Below are 14557 nucleotides of genomic sequence, written 5' to 3' on the forward strand. Positions count from 1 at the left end.
AGCTCAATTTTGCTAGTTGGAAAATAATCCACTAGCTAAAATTTGCTAGTAGTGAAAAAAGTTAATTTCGATCCCTGTCAGGGACCCTGAATCTCAGTTTATATGGAGTAGACTGTACAGTTGTTTCAGTTTCATGAAAATGTTAAACATTCTAGGTTTATGGTTGATTGAGTTGTAATTGATTTTGTCTTAGAGCCCAGCACGGTCTGGCAGCAGACGTTGGATGAGAATACACAGTACCACTATTACTGGAACACAGTAACTAACGAGGTTACCTGGGAGATCCCCACAGATTACACCAGGTACCTGCTCCTATACAAAGAATACGAAGAGAAAGTGGCCAAACTTAAAAAGGAGGGCAAGGTCAAACCTCCTCCCAAGACAGTTGCCAAAGTTCCAGAAGGGTAAGTTAGCCTAGCTACTGGGGGGAATGTAAGAGTATTTTATCGCTAAAATATTAGAAGGGTCATCGGTGCAAACCACATCTATTGTCTTCGTTCACACTACGTCATAGCCGTGATTGCATGATTAAGAAAACCCTTGACTTTATGAATATTTATTTTTATATATCAACCAAAAAGGGAGTTCCCACAATTGTTTTGGATTGGAGATCATCACGTGACACGTAGCAGAATAATCCAATGATTGTCGATTGGGAAAAACTGAAGTTTATCTATACAGAATTTGGGAGCATAGCCTCTGTTGTTACGACAGATTTTATTTAATATATAGCTACATACAGTAAAATATTTCCATCTCGAAGTCCGAGGGACCTTGAAAAAACTTCGAGATATCCAGGGGTTCAAGATATCCAAAATCGATCTTGAATATATTTTTTTGAAGGTGGATATTTGATGCATAGTATAAGATTTGCATTATAAACAACAACCCCGTTGCCGTTTCTTATAGTTTAATGCAAGTTGATAAATTGATATGGCGGAATTTCAAAGACAAACATTTCGGGATTTTTAGCTCTTCTGAGCCGAAGGCTCAAAGACCTAATGCTATGGCCATTTGTGCGGTGTGCGTAAACTTTTTAGAAAAAGGGCTATAACTCAAGAACCCCTTGGCCAATTTTTTTCAAATTTGTTACAGGGTATCATTGGCCCAAGGGATTTCATACATACCAAATAGAGGGATGTGACCCTTTAACAAGGGGAGATAATCAGGAAAATACAAACAAAAGTAGTGGTTGCTAAAAAATCTTCTTCTCAAGAACCACTGGGCAGATTATCACCAAACTTACACATAAGGATGAGGATATGTTGTAGATTAAAAATTGTTCAAGGCATTACCCTGGGGCAAAGGGCGTGGTCTCAAGGTCACTTCAAAGTTGACCTAAATTTATATTTCCTTAAATCTTTGATATTTTAGTCATTATAAGGACTAGGATCATCAAATTTTGACAGTTGATGCATCTTAGGACCTTGCGTCAAGTTGTCTCAAAAGTAGGTCACGGTGACCTACTTTTTGAATTTTGCAGGTATTTATTTTAAAATTAATTTTGATGCATATCTTGGACACTTTGAAGTCTATGATCATCAAAACTTGTCAGTTGGTGGATCATGGGACCTTGAAATGCGTCAACTGAAAAATAGGTCACCGTGACCTACTTTCTGAATTTTATGGCTTATCATTTATAGATATATTTTAAGTTGTTATTTCAAATACCGAGAGGTCTAGAATCATCAAATCTTGTAAGTTGATGCATCTTGAGGCCTTGAAACATATTTATAAAAAAAGTAGGTCACCGTGACCTACTTTTTGAATTTTGCAGATATTCAAATTTCACATTTTCAATTTTAGATGCATATTTTGGGCACTGTAAAACCTAGGATCATCAAACTTTGTCAGTTGATGCGTCTTCAGTCTTCGGTTTGTGTCGACCAAAAAGTAGGTCACCGTGACCTACTTTTGGTATTTGACAGCTAAATTACTATATTTCAGACACTATTTGACCTACAATCATCAAACTTTGTCAGTTGATGCATCTTGAGTCTTCGGAGTGTATCGACCAAAAAGTAGGTCACTGTGACCTACTTTTGGCATTTGACAGTTATATTTATATATTTCAGTCACTAATTGACCTACAATCATCAAACTTTGACAGTTGATGCATCTTGAGTCTACGGAGTGTGTCGACCAAAAAGTAGGTCACCTTGACCTACTTTTGGAATTGGACGGCTATATTTATATATTTCAGATACTATTTGACCTACAGTCATCAAACTTTGTCAGTTGTTGGGTCTTGCATGTTCGAAGGGTTTCGACCAAAAAGTAGGTCAACTTGACCTACTTTTGGAATTGGACGGCTATATTTATATATTACAGATACTATTTGACCTACAGTCATCAAACTTTGTCAGTTGATGCGTCATGCATGTTCAAAGGTTGTCGACCAAAAAGTAGGTCACCTTGACCTACTTTTGGAATTGGACGGCTATATTTATATAATTCAGATACTATTTGACCTACAGTCATCAAACTTTGTCAGTTGTTGGGTCTTGCATGTTTGAAGGGTGTTGACGAAAAAGTAGGTCACCTTGACCTACTTTTGGAATTTGACGGCTATATTTATATATTTCAGATACTATTTGACCTACAGTCATCAAACTTTGTCAGTTGATGGGTCTTGCATGTTCGGAGTTCGCTGACCAAAAAGTAGGTCACCATGACCTACGATTGGAATTTGACAGCTATATTTCAATATTCAGATACTAATTGGCTTAAAATCATCAAACTTTGTCAGTTGATATTTCTTGGGTTCTCAAAATGTGTAAACCAAAAAGTAGGTCACATTGACCTACTTTTTTTGAATTCTTAGGATTTAACTAAAGATTTAGAATACTAAGAGGCTAAGAATAGAAATGGTGGGGTTGTACAATTTATCAGAAGAGCAATTCTAGGCCCTTGGGCCTCTTGTTAATATATATAAACATCCCATTGAATTCACAATGTGTCAAGACGATCATGCTTGTATGCTTACTTTAAGTTTACTAATGTCTAGGCTCGACTGGGATATAGCTATTGCGTTGTAGTGAAAGAACCTATCACGTAAGTAACAAAAAAGACGGATTTAAAAAAAACAACTTTTTAAATGTTAATTAAATAAAATTTCGTGTTTTCTCTGTCCTAGTTTTAATGACAAAGCGTGTATTATTAAATGCAAATTATCGTTATTATGAGCATTATCTTCAAGCACACTTCAACAATTTTGTGCATTTATCTAACCCACATGTTAATGATATAGCGTGTATCATTCAAAACACTATCCCTGGAATCGGGCGTGTTAGTTCATAATTGGCGGTGGACTTAATCCGTAATGTTGGAAGGCTTCACTAATCACCCAAGCTGTAGAACCATTTATTGTGACCTGGGTCTACTCGGAAAAGGCGAGCGTGGATTAGTGGTCATTAATTATAATTGGTGTAGCCGCAGGTGTGAATTTGTGACTTACGACACCAGGTATGGTAAGCAGAGCGGAAAATTGACTGCACTTCGAGATAAACCAGGTGAATTTAGGGCAAAGGACCTTGAAAATACTTCAACATAAGCAGAGTATTCGAGAATACTGTGTTCGAAATATCAGAAGTTTTTAAAATCATTTATATAGGGAAAATGGCCAGGACCGGCAGTCGACTTCGACTCAAGCAGGGTATTTGAGATAAACCATATTCGAGATACAGATATTTTACTGTACTTCACTTGCTTCTAAAAGAAGTGATCTGTAAGCTTTTTTGTCTGTTTTATTGGTAAACAAACGCTACTTGGTACATTAAAATATCAAAATTTGTTATCGTGACTGTAATTGATCAATAAATCAGCGCATAGAAACTATATGTAATTTTTCACTTTATAAATGAATAAAATAATAATAATAACTAGACACGATCTCGTTGCGAGCAACGAGTAGGTCTTCCGTCCGATTTGTTGATGCACTCGGAGTTAAAAAAAAGAAAAGAAAAAGACAAATGAGTCCCAATTTAGTTTCCGACTTTAAGACACTTTAGATATAATCAATTTTTCATATCATAAGCTTCTGAAGCAAAGTTGCGGTGAAATTCGTTTGAAATTCGACTCTCCAGGTGAGCCATAAGGCCCGCGGGCCTATTTCTTGATGTCATTTGTTAGCCCTCTATAGACTCAACAACTTTAGTTCTATATGTCTTTACAAAATATTTACCTGTAAAAAGTTATTGAGATCGACCGATGTCGACAAAAAATCGACTCTACAGGCGAGCCATTAGGACCATAGGCCTATTTCTTGATATCAATCGATAGATCTCGATAAACTGAACAACTTTTGTTCAATATGTCCTTACAAAATATTTACCAGTTACAAGTTTTTGAAATCGACTGATATCGACAAAAATCGACTCTACAGGCGAGCCATGAGGCCCACAGACCCATTTTTTGATATTGATCGATAGGTTATGACACATTGAAGAACTTTTGTTCAATAATGCTTTTCAAAAAATATGTCGTTTTAAAGATATGAGGCGTCAAATATTTACGATTTTGGCCCTTAAAATCTCTAATTACGTAACATATGACCTATTTTTTGATTTGATAAGATCTAGCTCGTTGAGATGAACATTTCCGCTTCTACAACTTATTATAAAATATTAATAGTTTCTGAGATATTCTCAAAAACATTTGGACCCTTCTGAACCCCTAATTTAAAGGGCCAGCCCGTTTTGCTTGATATCGTAAGAAAGGCCTTGTCATTTGAAACATTTTTTGCTCAACAAGTATTTAGAAATTCTTTACCGTTCTCGAGTTATCTCTACAAGAAATATTTAGGGGCCAAACTGTAGCTCCCTAACGGGGCCACATAGGGAAAAAACGAAATGTACATATTGTTTAGATTATCATTCTGAACAACTTTTGTTCAATAATGCTTTTCAAAATATTTGTCGTTTTCAAGATATGAGGCGTCAATTATTTATGATTTTGGCCCTTAAAATCCCTTATTACGTAACATATGACCTACTTTTTGATTTGATAAGAACAAGCTCGTTTAGATGAACATTTCCACTTCAATGACTTATTACAAAATATTAATAGTTTCTGAGATATTCTCATAAACCTTTGGACCCTTCTGGGCCCCTAATTTAAAGGGTCAGCCCATTTTGCTTGATATCGTAAGAAAGGTCATGACATTTCAAACATTTTTTGTTCAATAAGTATTTAGAAATTCTTTACCGTTCTCGAGTTATTTCTAGAAGTAATTTTTAGGGGCCAAACTGTAGCTCCCTAACGGGGCCACATAGGGTAAAAACGAAATATGCATATTGTTCAGATCATCATTCTGAACAACTTTTGTTCTTTATTGCTTTTCAAAATATTTGTCGTTTTCGAGATACAAGGAGTAAAAAATTTATGGTTTTGGCCCTTAAAATCCCTTATTACGTAACATATGACCTAAATTTTTATATGAATAGATTTGGATTGTTGAGATAAACATTTTTTGTTCTTTGACTTATACCAAAATATTAACGATTTTAGAGATATTTGATCTAGACTTTGAGCCCTTCTAGATCCCTAATTTAAGGGGCTAGCCCCTAAATCTTGATATTTTCGAAAAGATCTCGTAAATGTGCACAACTTTTGTTCTACATGTCTTAACAAAATATTTGCAAGAAAAAAGATATTGGAGATCAAAGGTCAAAAATCGCCGAAATCGGCGAAAAATTTTGGCATCCATTTTTTCAGGTCCAGGCGAGCTTTTAGGCAAATCGCCTCCGGTAAAATCGAATCCCCCACAAATCTTCTAAAATGTTTACTCTATCTTGTGTAGAAATTTCAAGACTCTAGCTTCAAAACTAACGGAGGAGATGTCTGGACAACAAGGCCCTTCAAAAAGTCACTAAAAGAGAGATAACTCCTGACCGGAAGTGACGTCAAGCACGAAATTTTGCAAGCAAAGTCTCGTCACCAAAAGACATCTTTCCTGAAAATTTCGTGAAAATCGATCGAGAAATGGCTGAGAAAAATGCGTGTACTACCAAGGAAAATAATAATAATAATAATGAAGAAGAAGAACGCGAACAATAATAGTAAGGTCTTCCGCAGGAGACGGAAGACCTTAATAATGAAGAAGAAGAACGCGAACAATAATAGTAAGGTCTTCCGCAGGAGACGGAAGACCTTAATAATAATAATAATAATAATAATAATGAAGAAGAACGCGAACAATAATAGTAAGGTCTTCCGCAGGAGACGGAAGACCTTAATGAAGAAGAAGAACGCGAACAATAATAGTAAGGTCTTCCGCAGGACACGGAAGACCTTAATAATAAATGATCTTGTCATTGCATAAATATTCTTAAAAGTCAAAGGTTTTGCCGATCATACAGCCATGGTTTGAGGTAGGGTAGGCACTCCTGTACTCAGTAAGCATGGTTTACAATGATGTAGAATTTAATTTAGCATTTTAATGTACATGTTGACATCTTTAAGTGTACTGTAGACATGCTTGTACTTATTTCCATGGGTCAAAATTATGTGGATTGATTATTTCTTCTTTGCATGCAAGCATGGCAACAAACAGTTTAATTCTAAAATAGAAAAACAGCATTCTGAAGGCTCAAGTGAGCTTTTCTGATCGCCCGTTGTCCGACATCTGTCTGAAGACTTTTCATATTTTTATACCCCCCGAACAAAGTTCTGGGGGGTATATAGGAATCACTCTGTCTGTCTGTCCGTCCGTCCGTCTGTCTGTCTCCAGATTCGTGTCCGGGCCATAACTTCTTTGTTCTTTGACATAGGCATACCATATTTGGCACACAGGTGGATCACCATGAGACGATGTGTCGGGTACCTTCATGACCTCTATATGACCTTGACCTTAAGGTCAAAATTAAAGGGTTTTTTTACAGTGGATTCGTGTCCGGGCCATAACTTCTTTGTTCTTTGACATAGGCATACCATATTTGACACATGAGTGTATCACCATGAGACGATGTGTCAGGTACCTTCATGACCTCTATATGACCTTGAACTTTGACCTCAAGGTCAAAATTGATTATAGGGTTTTGACATAGTCATACCATAAGACATGGGTGTATCACCATGAGACTATGTGTCTTGTACATTCATGACCTCTTTATGAACTTGACCTTTGATCTCAAGGTCAAAATTATAGGTTTATACCATGGATTTGTGTTTGGACTATATCTTCCATTTTCTTCTACAAAGGCATACTATATTTTTACACTCAGGAAAGAGGTAATTTATGCCTATTAACAACACCCTTTGGGAGATTGGGGTAAGCGGGGGGTATTCTTAGTGAGCATTGCTCACAGTACCTCTTGTTTAATTCTTCTCAAGAACCACTGGACCAATTTCAACCTAATTTCATCGTTGGGTGAAGGAGATTCAAGTTTGTTCAAATGAAAGACCATGCACTCTTCTAAAGGGAGATAATCACAAAAATGTTAAAATAGGTTGCGGTCATTTAAAAATCGTTCTTCTCAAGAACCACTGGCCAGAAAAGCTGAAATTTACATGAAAGCTTCCTGACATTGTGGAGATTCAAGTTTGTTAAAATCATGACCCATTGGGGTAAGGTGGGGCTACAAAAGGGGATCAAAGTTTTATATACGAATGTACTGTCAAACCTGTATTAAGAGAACATCCAACGGAGAATGGAAAAAAGATCACATATATATAATACAGGTTGCTTATTTTCCACAGTAAATGCATATATATTTACATTTGCCAATGCACTTCCTTATATGACAGTACTAATGAAATTGATGTTCAATTTCGTGTGACATGAATTTGGTCATGTGATCAGTTTGTTCTTGCGTATGAATACAATCACCGTTTCAAAAGTCAGTTCCTGTATTTTCACCTGGCTTCTTGCTTATGCAATGCAGTGGGGGATTTAGAACACCCCCCCCCCCCCCTCCTCGCCACAAATTTAAATAATAGAAATAGTGTGAGTAAAATTCCAGATTAGTAAAATTCCAGATTGGCACCCAAAATGGCTAAGCATTTTGGCTAATACTTGACTTTCACACACACCCTTTCGTAAACCCTGGATCCACCACTGCAATGACATTATAACAGAAATAAAGGCAGCAGGATATATTCATCAATTTATAAAAGAAAAACATTAAACATATCGTTCTGTTGTTTCATTTTATACAGTTTTGAATACCGTCTGCAACTTCTGCATGTCGAATTTATAAAATAAAGTTCTATGATATTGGAAGCGAAAACCTGTAGGCAGAGTTATAAGCCTACATGTATTTACTTCATGATGATAAGTTAACCTGTTGTTTCCTGGCAACTTCCATCACGGCTATGACTCGGCGTGATTATAAGCGAGGCTGGTTTCGTGGCTCGAAAAATTTACATGTTCATGTCAGGGTACCGGTGCGAGTCTTCATTAAAATCCTACAACAGAAATCTCTCAAGTGAACAAAAACTCCGTCAGTTCGTTTTTATTTTATTTTACACACACTGAAGGTAAATAAAAGACGCAACCTACCTGCATTTGGTCTAAACCTGTCCTACTGTCTTGAATTGTCTCCTGCATGGCTACAACCGCCAGTCCTAATGATGAACATACCGTTGTTTCTTTCCAAAAACCTGTCTAAGAGCTTAACGTTAACTTGACCCATCATATCCACCATCAATTCTCTCAGATCCTTTGAATTTCTGTCGAAATCTGTGATCAAGAATTGTGTTTTCGACTTAGTAAGCTAGACCGACGCCAGTTTCTCCATCACTGATAGCGACCAAATCACACCACGGATGTAGTTTACTCCATTCTTCTTGTCATTTCAGTTAACTTTACGCTCTAAATTACCTTTATTTTTACACATGTTACATCTTTTTTTAACATTTTCAATTAAATATCTATATCTTATATTCTCTTTGATATTGCTCCTAATTTTTTATTCGATAAAACTCTTAGGAACTATATTTTGTGTTCTACGATCGTTATTTTGGTCATCTGCTACATAATCATGGAAGCTCAGTAAGAACACAAATCAAAATAGAAAATATAAATATAAGAAATAAAATATCATTTTTGAATGTTATTGGGATATGACATGAAGTTAGTATGTGATCAAATCTACTATAACAGGTTGCTTATTTTCCACAGTAAATGCATTTCGCAAATAATATACAGATTGAATAGTGTGTACAATGGAGAAAATAACTGTACATGTATTTGGAATATGAAGTATGGATTTAGTTGAATTAATAATACACTGTAGCTAAAAATATAAAATACAATGTGTTGTATTATGATTTATTATTCATCAAAAATTACATTTAATCTGTTAAAGAATGATAGAATTTGCATGCATTTCATGTCACATGGGATTTAAATTCATTTATAAAATGCATGCAAATTTTCTAAAACTTGAAAACATTTAGTTGTAAAGAGTATTAATGTATAGCCTATTTGTAACTTTGATAAAATGCAATGCTTGTCTGGTGATAAGAAAGCAAGTGATGAAGTGTTACGTCATCTTTTGTACAATAATGTTGGAAATGTGTTATTATGTTCCCCAAACGACGTTTGGGAACATATTGGTTTTACTCTGTTTCTTATTATTATTCCTTCTTTCTTCTTGTAGGGGCCTCCGTGGCCGAGTGGTTAGAGCATCGTGCTCAAAATCTCACGGCCTCTCACCTCTGTCGGTGCGGGTTCGAATCCCGCCGGTAAGTGAGAAAGTCTCCCAGTTTACTTTCGGAAGGTCGGTGGTCTCTTCTCAGGTGCATTGTATCTGAGTTCTCTCTTCCACCAATAAAAACTGGGCGCCACCATATAACTGAAAAATTGTTGAGTGTGGCGGAAAACGTCAATCAATCAATCAATCTTTCTTCTTGTGACTTTTTTGTCCACGAGTGTTCTCGGAAACGGCTTAAGGGATCAAGATGAAACCTATTTAGGATCATAGTATAGCATATGTAGATGTGCGGAACGAATGTCATTTTCTCTGAAAATGCATGCATGTGCATTGGATTTTTTGTTTACAAGTTTGGAATGCGTCTAACTTTTTTATTTTTCAATGAAATTGTTTGATATATATATCGTAGGTGAAACTTGAGACCCTTAACTGTTTGGCATGATCAAAATTTCAATTTTGCGCGTGCATGCACGTGTGCTTCAATTTGATTGGATAATACAAACGCCTATAACTTTAATGTTGATAAAAGAAAATCAATGATATTTACAGGATAGGTAGACATGCCAAATACCTACAGATCAATGTAATAAAAATTGCAAACGCACATGCGCACGCACGTGCATTGTCTTTTGAAGGTTCATATCTTTCAATGACCATAACTTTTTTATTTTTTGTCAAAATCAATTGAAACTTGGGTTGGGTATGTTTCTTGGAATTCTTAACAAAGGTATATAATGATAATTACTATTCACACGTGCATGCACGTGTGCTAAATTCTGATTGGACGATTTTCAAATCGCCATAACTTTCTTATAAATCATGGAAACAATATGAAAATTATAGTGTAAGTATATCTAGCGAATGTCTATTCAATGACATCAACATTGATGCTGAGCCATACGTGCGTGTGTATGCACGTGCATAGCTTTTCTTTCATTTTTCGGGTACTAAAATGGCCATAACTATTGAATTAAAAACTCAAATGAATTCAAATTTATCCTGTAGATCTATGATATGAATGCCTATTGAATGCTGTTAACAAAATTTTCATTATCAAAATTGCGTGCGCGTGAATTCGCGTGCATTGTAATTTTTTATGTCTAAATTGAAGTATTGGTCTATAACATTTTTAGATTGCAATGAATTGTCATATAAGTTTTGGGCCTCTGCATTCATTGATGGTGTCAAAATCACTTCCCCTTACGCGCATGCACGTGCACTAAATTCTGATTGGTCGATTTTGAAATCACCATAACTTTCTTATAACTGAAGCAATCAATATGAAATTCATACAGTATGTACATTGTTCAAATGTCTATTGAATAGCATCAACAAAATTGCTGTGTCGTACTCACATGCACGTGTATGCACGTGCATTGATTTTGGTCCTCATAGTTTTGAGTTGCTCTTAATATCTCGTTTTTCATCGAACTGTTGTGAAACTTCTCTTGCAGTCATATAGTAAGACTTGTAATGTATCGACAAGGCCAAATTATTTACCAGCACGTGCGTGTGCAAGCTTGCACGTGCGTAGAATTTTCAGATGTCTATAACTGATTTGTTTTAGCATGAAATGAATTGAACGTTATAAATTAGTTATTTATTCAGACTCTTCACAGATTCATATGGTCAAAACCACTGGTACGGAAACAAATGAAACCATTTTCTAAATGGGGGAATGTTTGGGGAACATCTGTAATGGTGCCCATTACAATAAGCACTAGTTTAATTTGAAAGACATTTTTTTTAAAAAAATCACAATATCCATTAAGCACAGCAAATCATTTTAAGTTTTGAACTAATGCAGGCAACTTTCTTGAAATCGGATGTGTCAAATACTCAGGATATGTCGAAGTGAACCGCTAATCCCAGTCATGATTCTTAGGAAACTTTGGGTATCTCGTACAGGAAAATCGCGATTACTCCGTTTAAAATTTCAGTCCCAAGCACAATGTTTACCTGATTTATATTGCAATCGGGCTAATTTTCCGCTCTGTTGAACATAATGGTATATCGGGTGGGAGATTTCATATTCTATCTACCCCGCACATCTGAGAGTCTGTCGAAATTCACACTCAGGTTTTGTTAATTAACCCCACACAACCCTGCAGGTTGATTACATGTTAAAGGGTTTTTACCACGATTTTTAATGTAATTAAAATCAGAAGGAGTAACCTTAATAAAGCACGTTTTTGCTGTTATATTGTTTCATTACTCCCAATAATTGATACAAACATGCATTTTATCTGCATATATTCAAAGCTTCCGCTTCTCAAATCGTCACTAATGAGCTATCTAGTCATGTGATACGTCATGACGTCATACGTGTCAATGTGCTGCAGCAGCTATGTATGTGTGTGATGATTCTATTGAAAGTCATAAATTATACAGAATGAATAATTAATGTTCCGACATCGATGACATCCCGTTAGTATTTAATATTCCGCCATACATATTGGAACCTGTCGCTGAGCCAAATCTTAAAGTAATTCCCTCAGCAAACATTTATATTAGCCTAATACGTACATCGACATTGACGGACTCGGACGAAGATCTCGCTCACAGAAAGGATGGAATTTTCAACTTTTGGTATATATCTGAATGACACATTTCGTTTGCAAACATTTTGACTGTGTTCCCTTGTAGATCATAATATTTTTAAAGCATTAGAGGTCTGTATATGTAGAGTGTAACATGCATTAGCCAATGATGATCTAATTAAAATCAGTTCTTCTCTAACCGTTACACTGGAGAAGGTAGAAAAGATTTACTTTTAATTAAATTGATGCATTGACCTACAATGTGTCGAAGGAAACAGTGTATTTACCGATATTGATTTAATTTATAATTTTATTTTTCAAAGGGGGGGACCGGATTTTAAAATTACCAATCTGATGAATTAAATCTATCGACTTCTTAAATCGTATAGTGTGTGTTTAAGAGGGAGAGAGAGAGAGAGAGGGGGGGGGGGAGACATGGGGCCAATAGTTGTAACCTCTACCTTATAATCGTCCCTCTCATTACTTTAAAAAAAATAAGGGGGGGGGGGGGCTGTCATTCATTATATTGTTGCAATTTTTTTTTTTCTCTCACTACATTGTCATGCACCGTTATTTTTAAAAAATAAAGCCGCCGCATTTCAGCATTTTTATCGGGGGGGGGGGGGGGGGGGGGGGGGGGGGGGGACTGTGTAGTCATTTCGTACATGGTGTCAATACTCAAAACTTCAAGTGTTGCATATAAAATCAAAGGTGCATATATATAAAAACTGTATGCTACACAAAAATTTCTATGGTTGCCAGACCCGCGGCGACTTCAATGATTGCCTCAATACCTGGTAGGTCATAAGAGTTCTCAAACTGAAGGCAGTCTCTGATTATGTCCAGTCTGAAGGACAACGAGCCTATTAATTTGTAAACAGAAATGTCGATATCATGAATTAAATGGGTTAGAATGCAATGTGTAAGTTCGCATTGAAGATGGTTTCCTGTTGGTTTGAAGTATTTCTAAATTTAGTTCTAAGCTCACAAAATTTCTCCGACTTGCCTCGTTGGTAAAAGTAAAGAAACTCTTCTTTTTTGTGCTGATTATTACAGCTATATACTGTACAACACAATATAATGGGACTTGTAACTGTTGAATCTCTCCATTTTGTATCAATAGCCTGCTGTATGTGCTGTTCACAACTTGTTTAAAATGTTTTTATGCTTGCTCGCTTCACCGCGATTGACACGTATGACGTCAGATACTAATGGCGCGAAAATCTCTGATGAGAATATGCATATCTGGCTTTTTGCACTTTCGATACAAAATAATCACTAAAGCACGCTTTATATCGAAAAAATAATAATAGCACGATTCAAAACACCACATTTTCATAGAAATTTACAAGCAATAAAAATCGTGGTAAAAACCCTTTAACAAATTGATTACTTGGTTATAAATAATAATTGATTCAGAGTGCCGACTAGACAGGATCACCGATGAACTACTATCCGTGCATTTTAAAATGAAACTGTTAAGGATGATAATTCCCAGAATAGTCATGCTCGACCGTAATTGAAAGTAGGAATCGTATTGTAATTGAAAAGTGTTCAGTCATTAAATAAAGGTAAAATTTCATGAAATTACACAAAAAAGTTACAAAAATCATGGTCGTTGGTCACGTTATACAGTTGGTCATTGAATACAGGTACAATAGTTAGGGTAATGCCTTGGGGGGAATTTTTTATGGTCACATACGACAGTGAGTCGCTATGGCAGTTTTGACTGTATAGGGAAAATCTTTAAAAGTCTTCTTCTCAAGAACCATAGGGACATAAGAGTGGAGATTTTCTTGAAAGCTTCCTAGTATAATGTAGGTTCAAATTTGTTCAGATCATGGACCCAGGGGGTAGGATGGAGCCACAATAGGGGATCAAAGTTTAACATGCTAATGTATAGGAAAATCATCTTCTCCAGAACTGATAGGCCATTATCAATCAAACTTGGTACAAATCATCCTTGGATGAAGGGGATTCAAGTTTGTTCAAATGAAAGGCCATTCCCCCTTCAAAGGGGAAATAATCACAAAAATAGGGTGGGGTCATTTAAGATCTTCTTCTCAAGAACCATTGGGCCAGAAAAGCTGAAATTTTCATGGTTGTTTCCCAACATAGTGGAGATTCAAGTCTGTAAAAATCATGACCCCCGGGGTAGGGTGGGGCACAATAAGGGATCAAAATTTTAAATGCAAATATATATTGAAAATCTTCTCAAGAACCATGGGGCCATAAGAGTGAAGATTTACCTGAAAGCTTTCAGGTATAAAGTAGATTCAAGTTTGTTCAGATCATGGCCCCCGAGGGTAGGATGGGGCTACAATAGGAGATCAAAGTTTTACATAGAAATATATAGGGAAA

At 36.0% G+C, this 14557-nt stretch overlaps 1 protein-coding gene across 2 annotated transcripts in view; it reads left to right on the top strand.

The window, feature by feature from the left end:
• LOC125646036 (formin-binding protein 4-like) overlaps positions 1-14557 on the top strand; it is a 105249-nt gene that overhangs the window by 52317 nt on the left and 38375 nt on the right. For both annotated transcript variants that reach the window (XM_056139557.1, XM_048872151.2), the window contains exon 7: positions 194-404. In XM_056139557.1, the coding sequence (XP_055995532.1) occupies positions 194-404 (211 nt within the window). The remainder of the gene's footprint in view (positions 1-193; positions 405-14557) is intronic.

Source organism: Ostrea edulis, chromosome 6 (genome assembly GCF_947568905.1).
Source record: "Ostrea edulis chromosome 6, xbOstEdul1.1, whole genome shotgun sequence".
In the NCBI taxonomy this organism is placed as follows: Eukaryota; Metazoa; Mollusca; class Bivalvia; order Ostreida; family Ostreidae; genus Ostrea; species Ostrea edulis.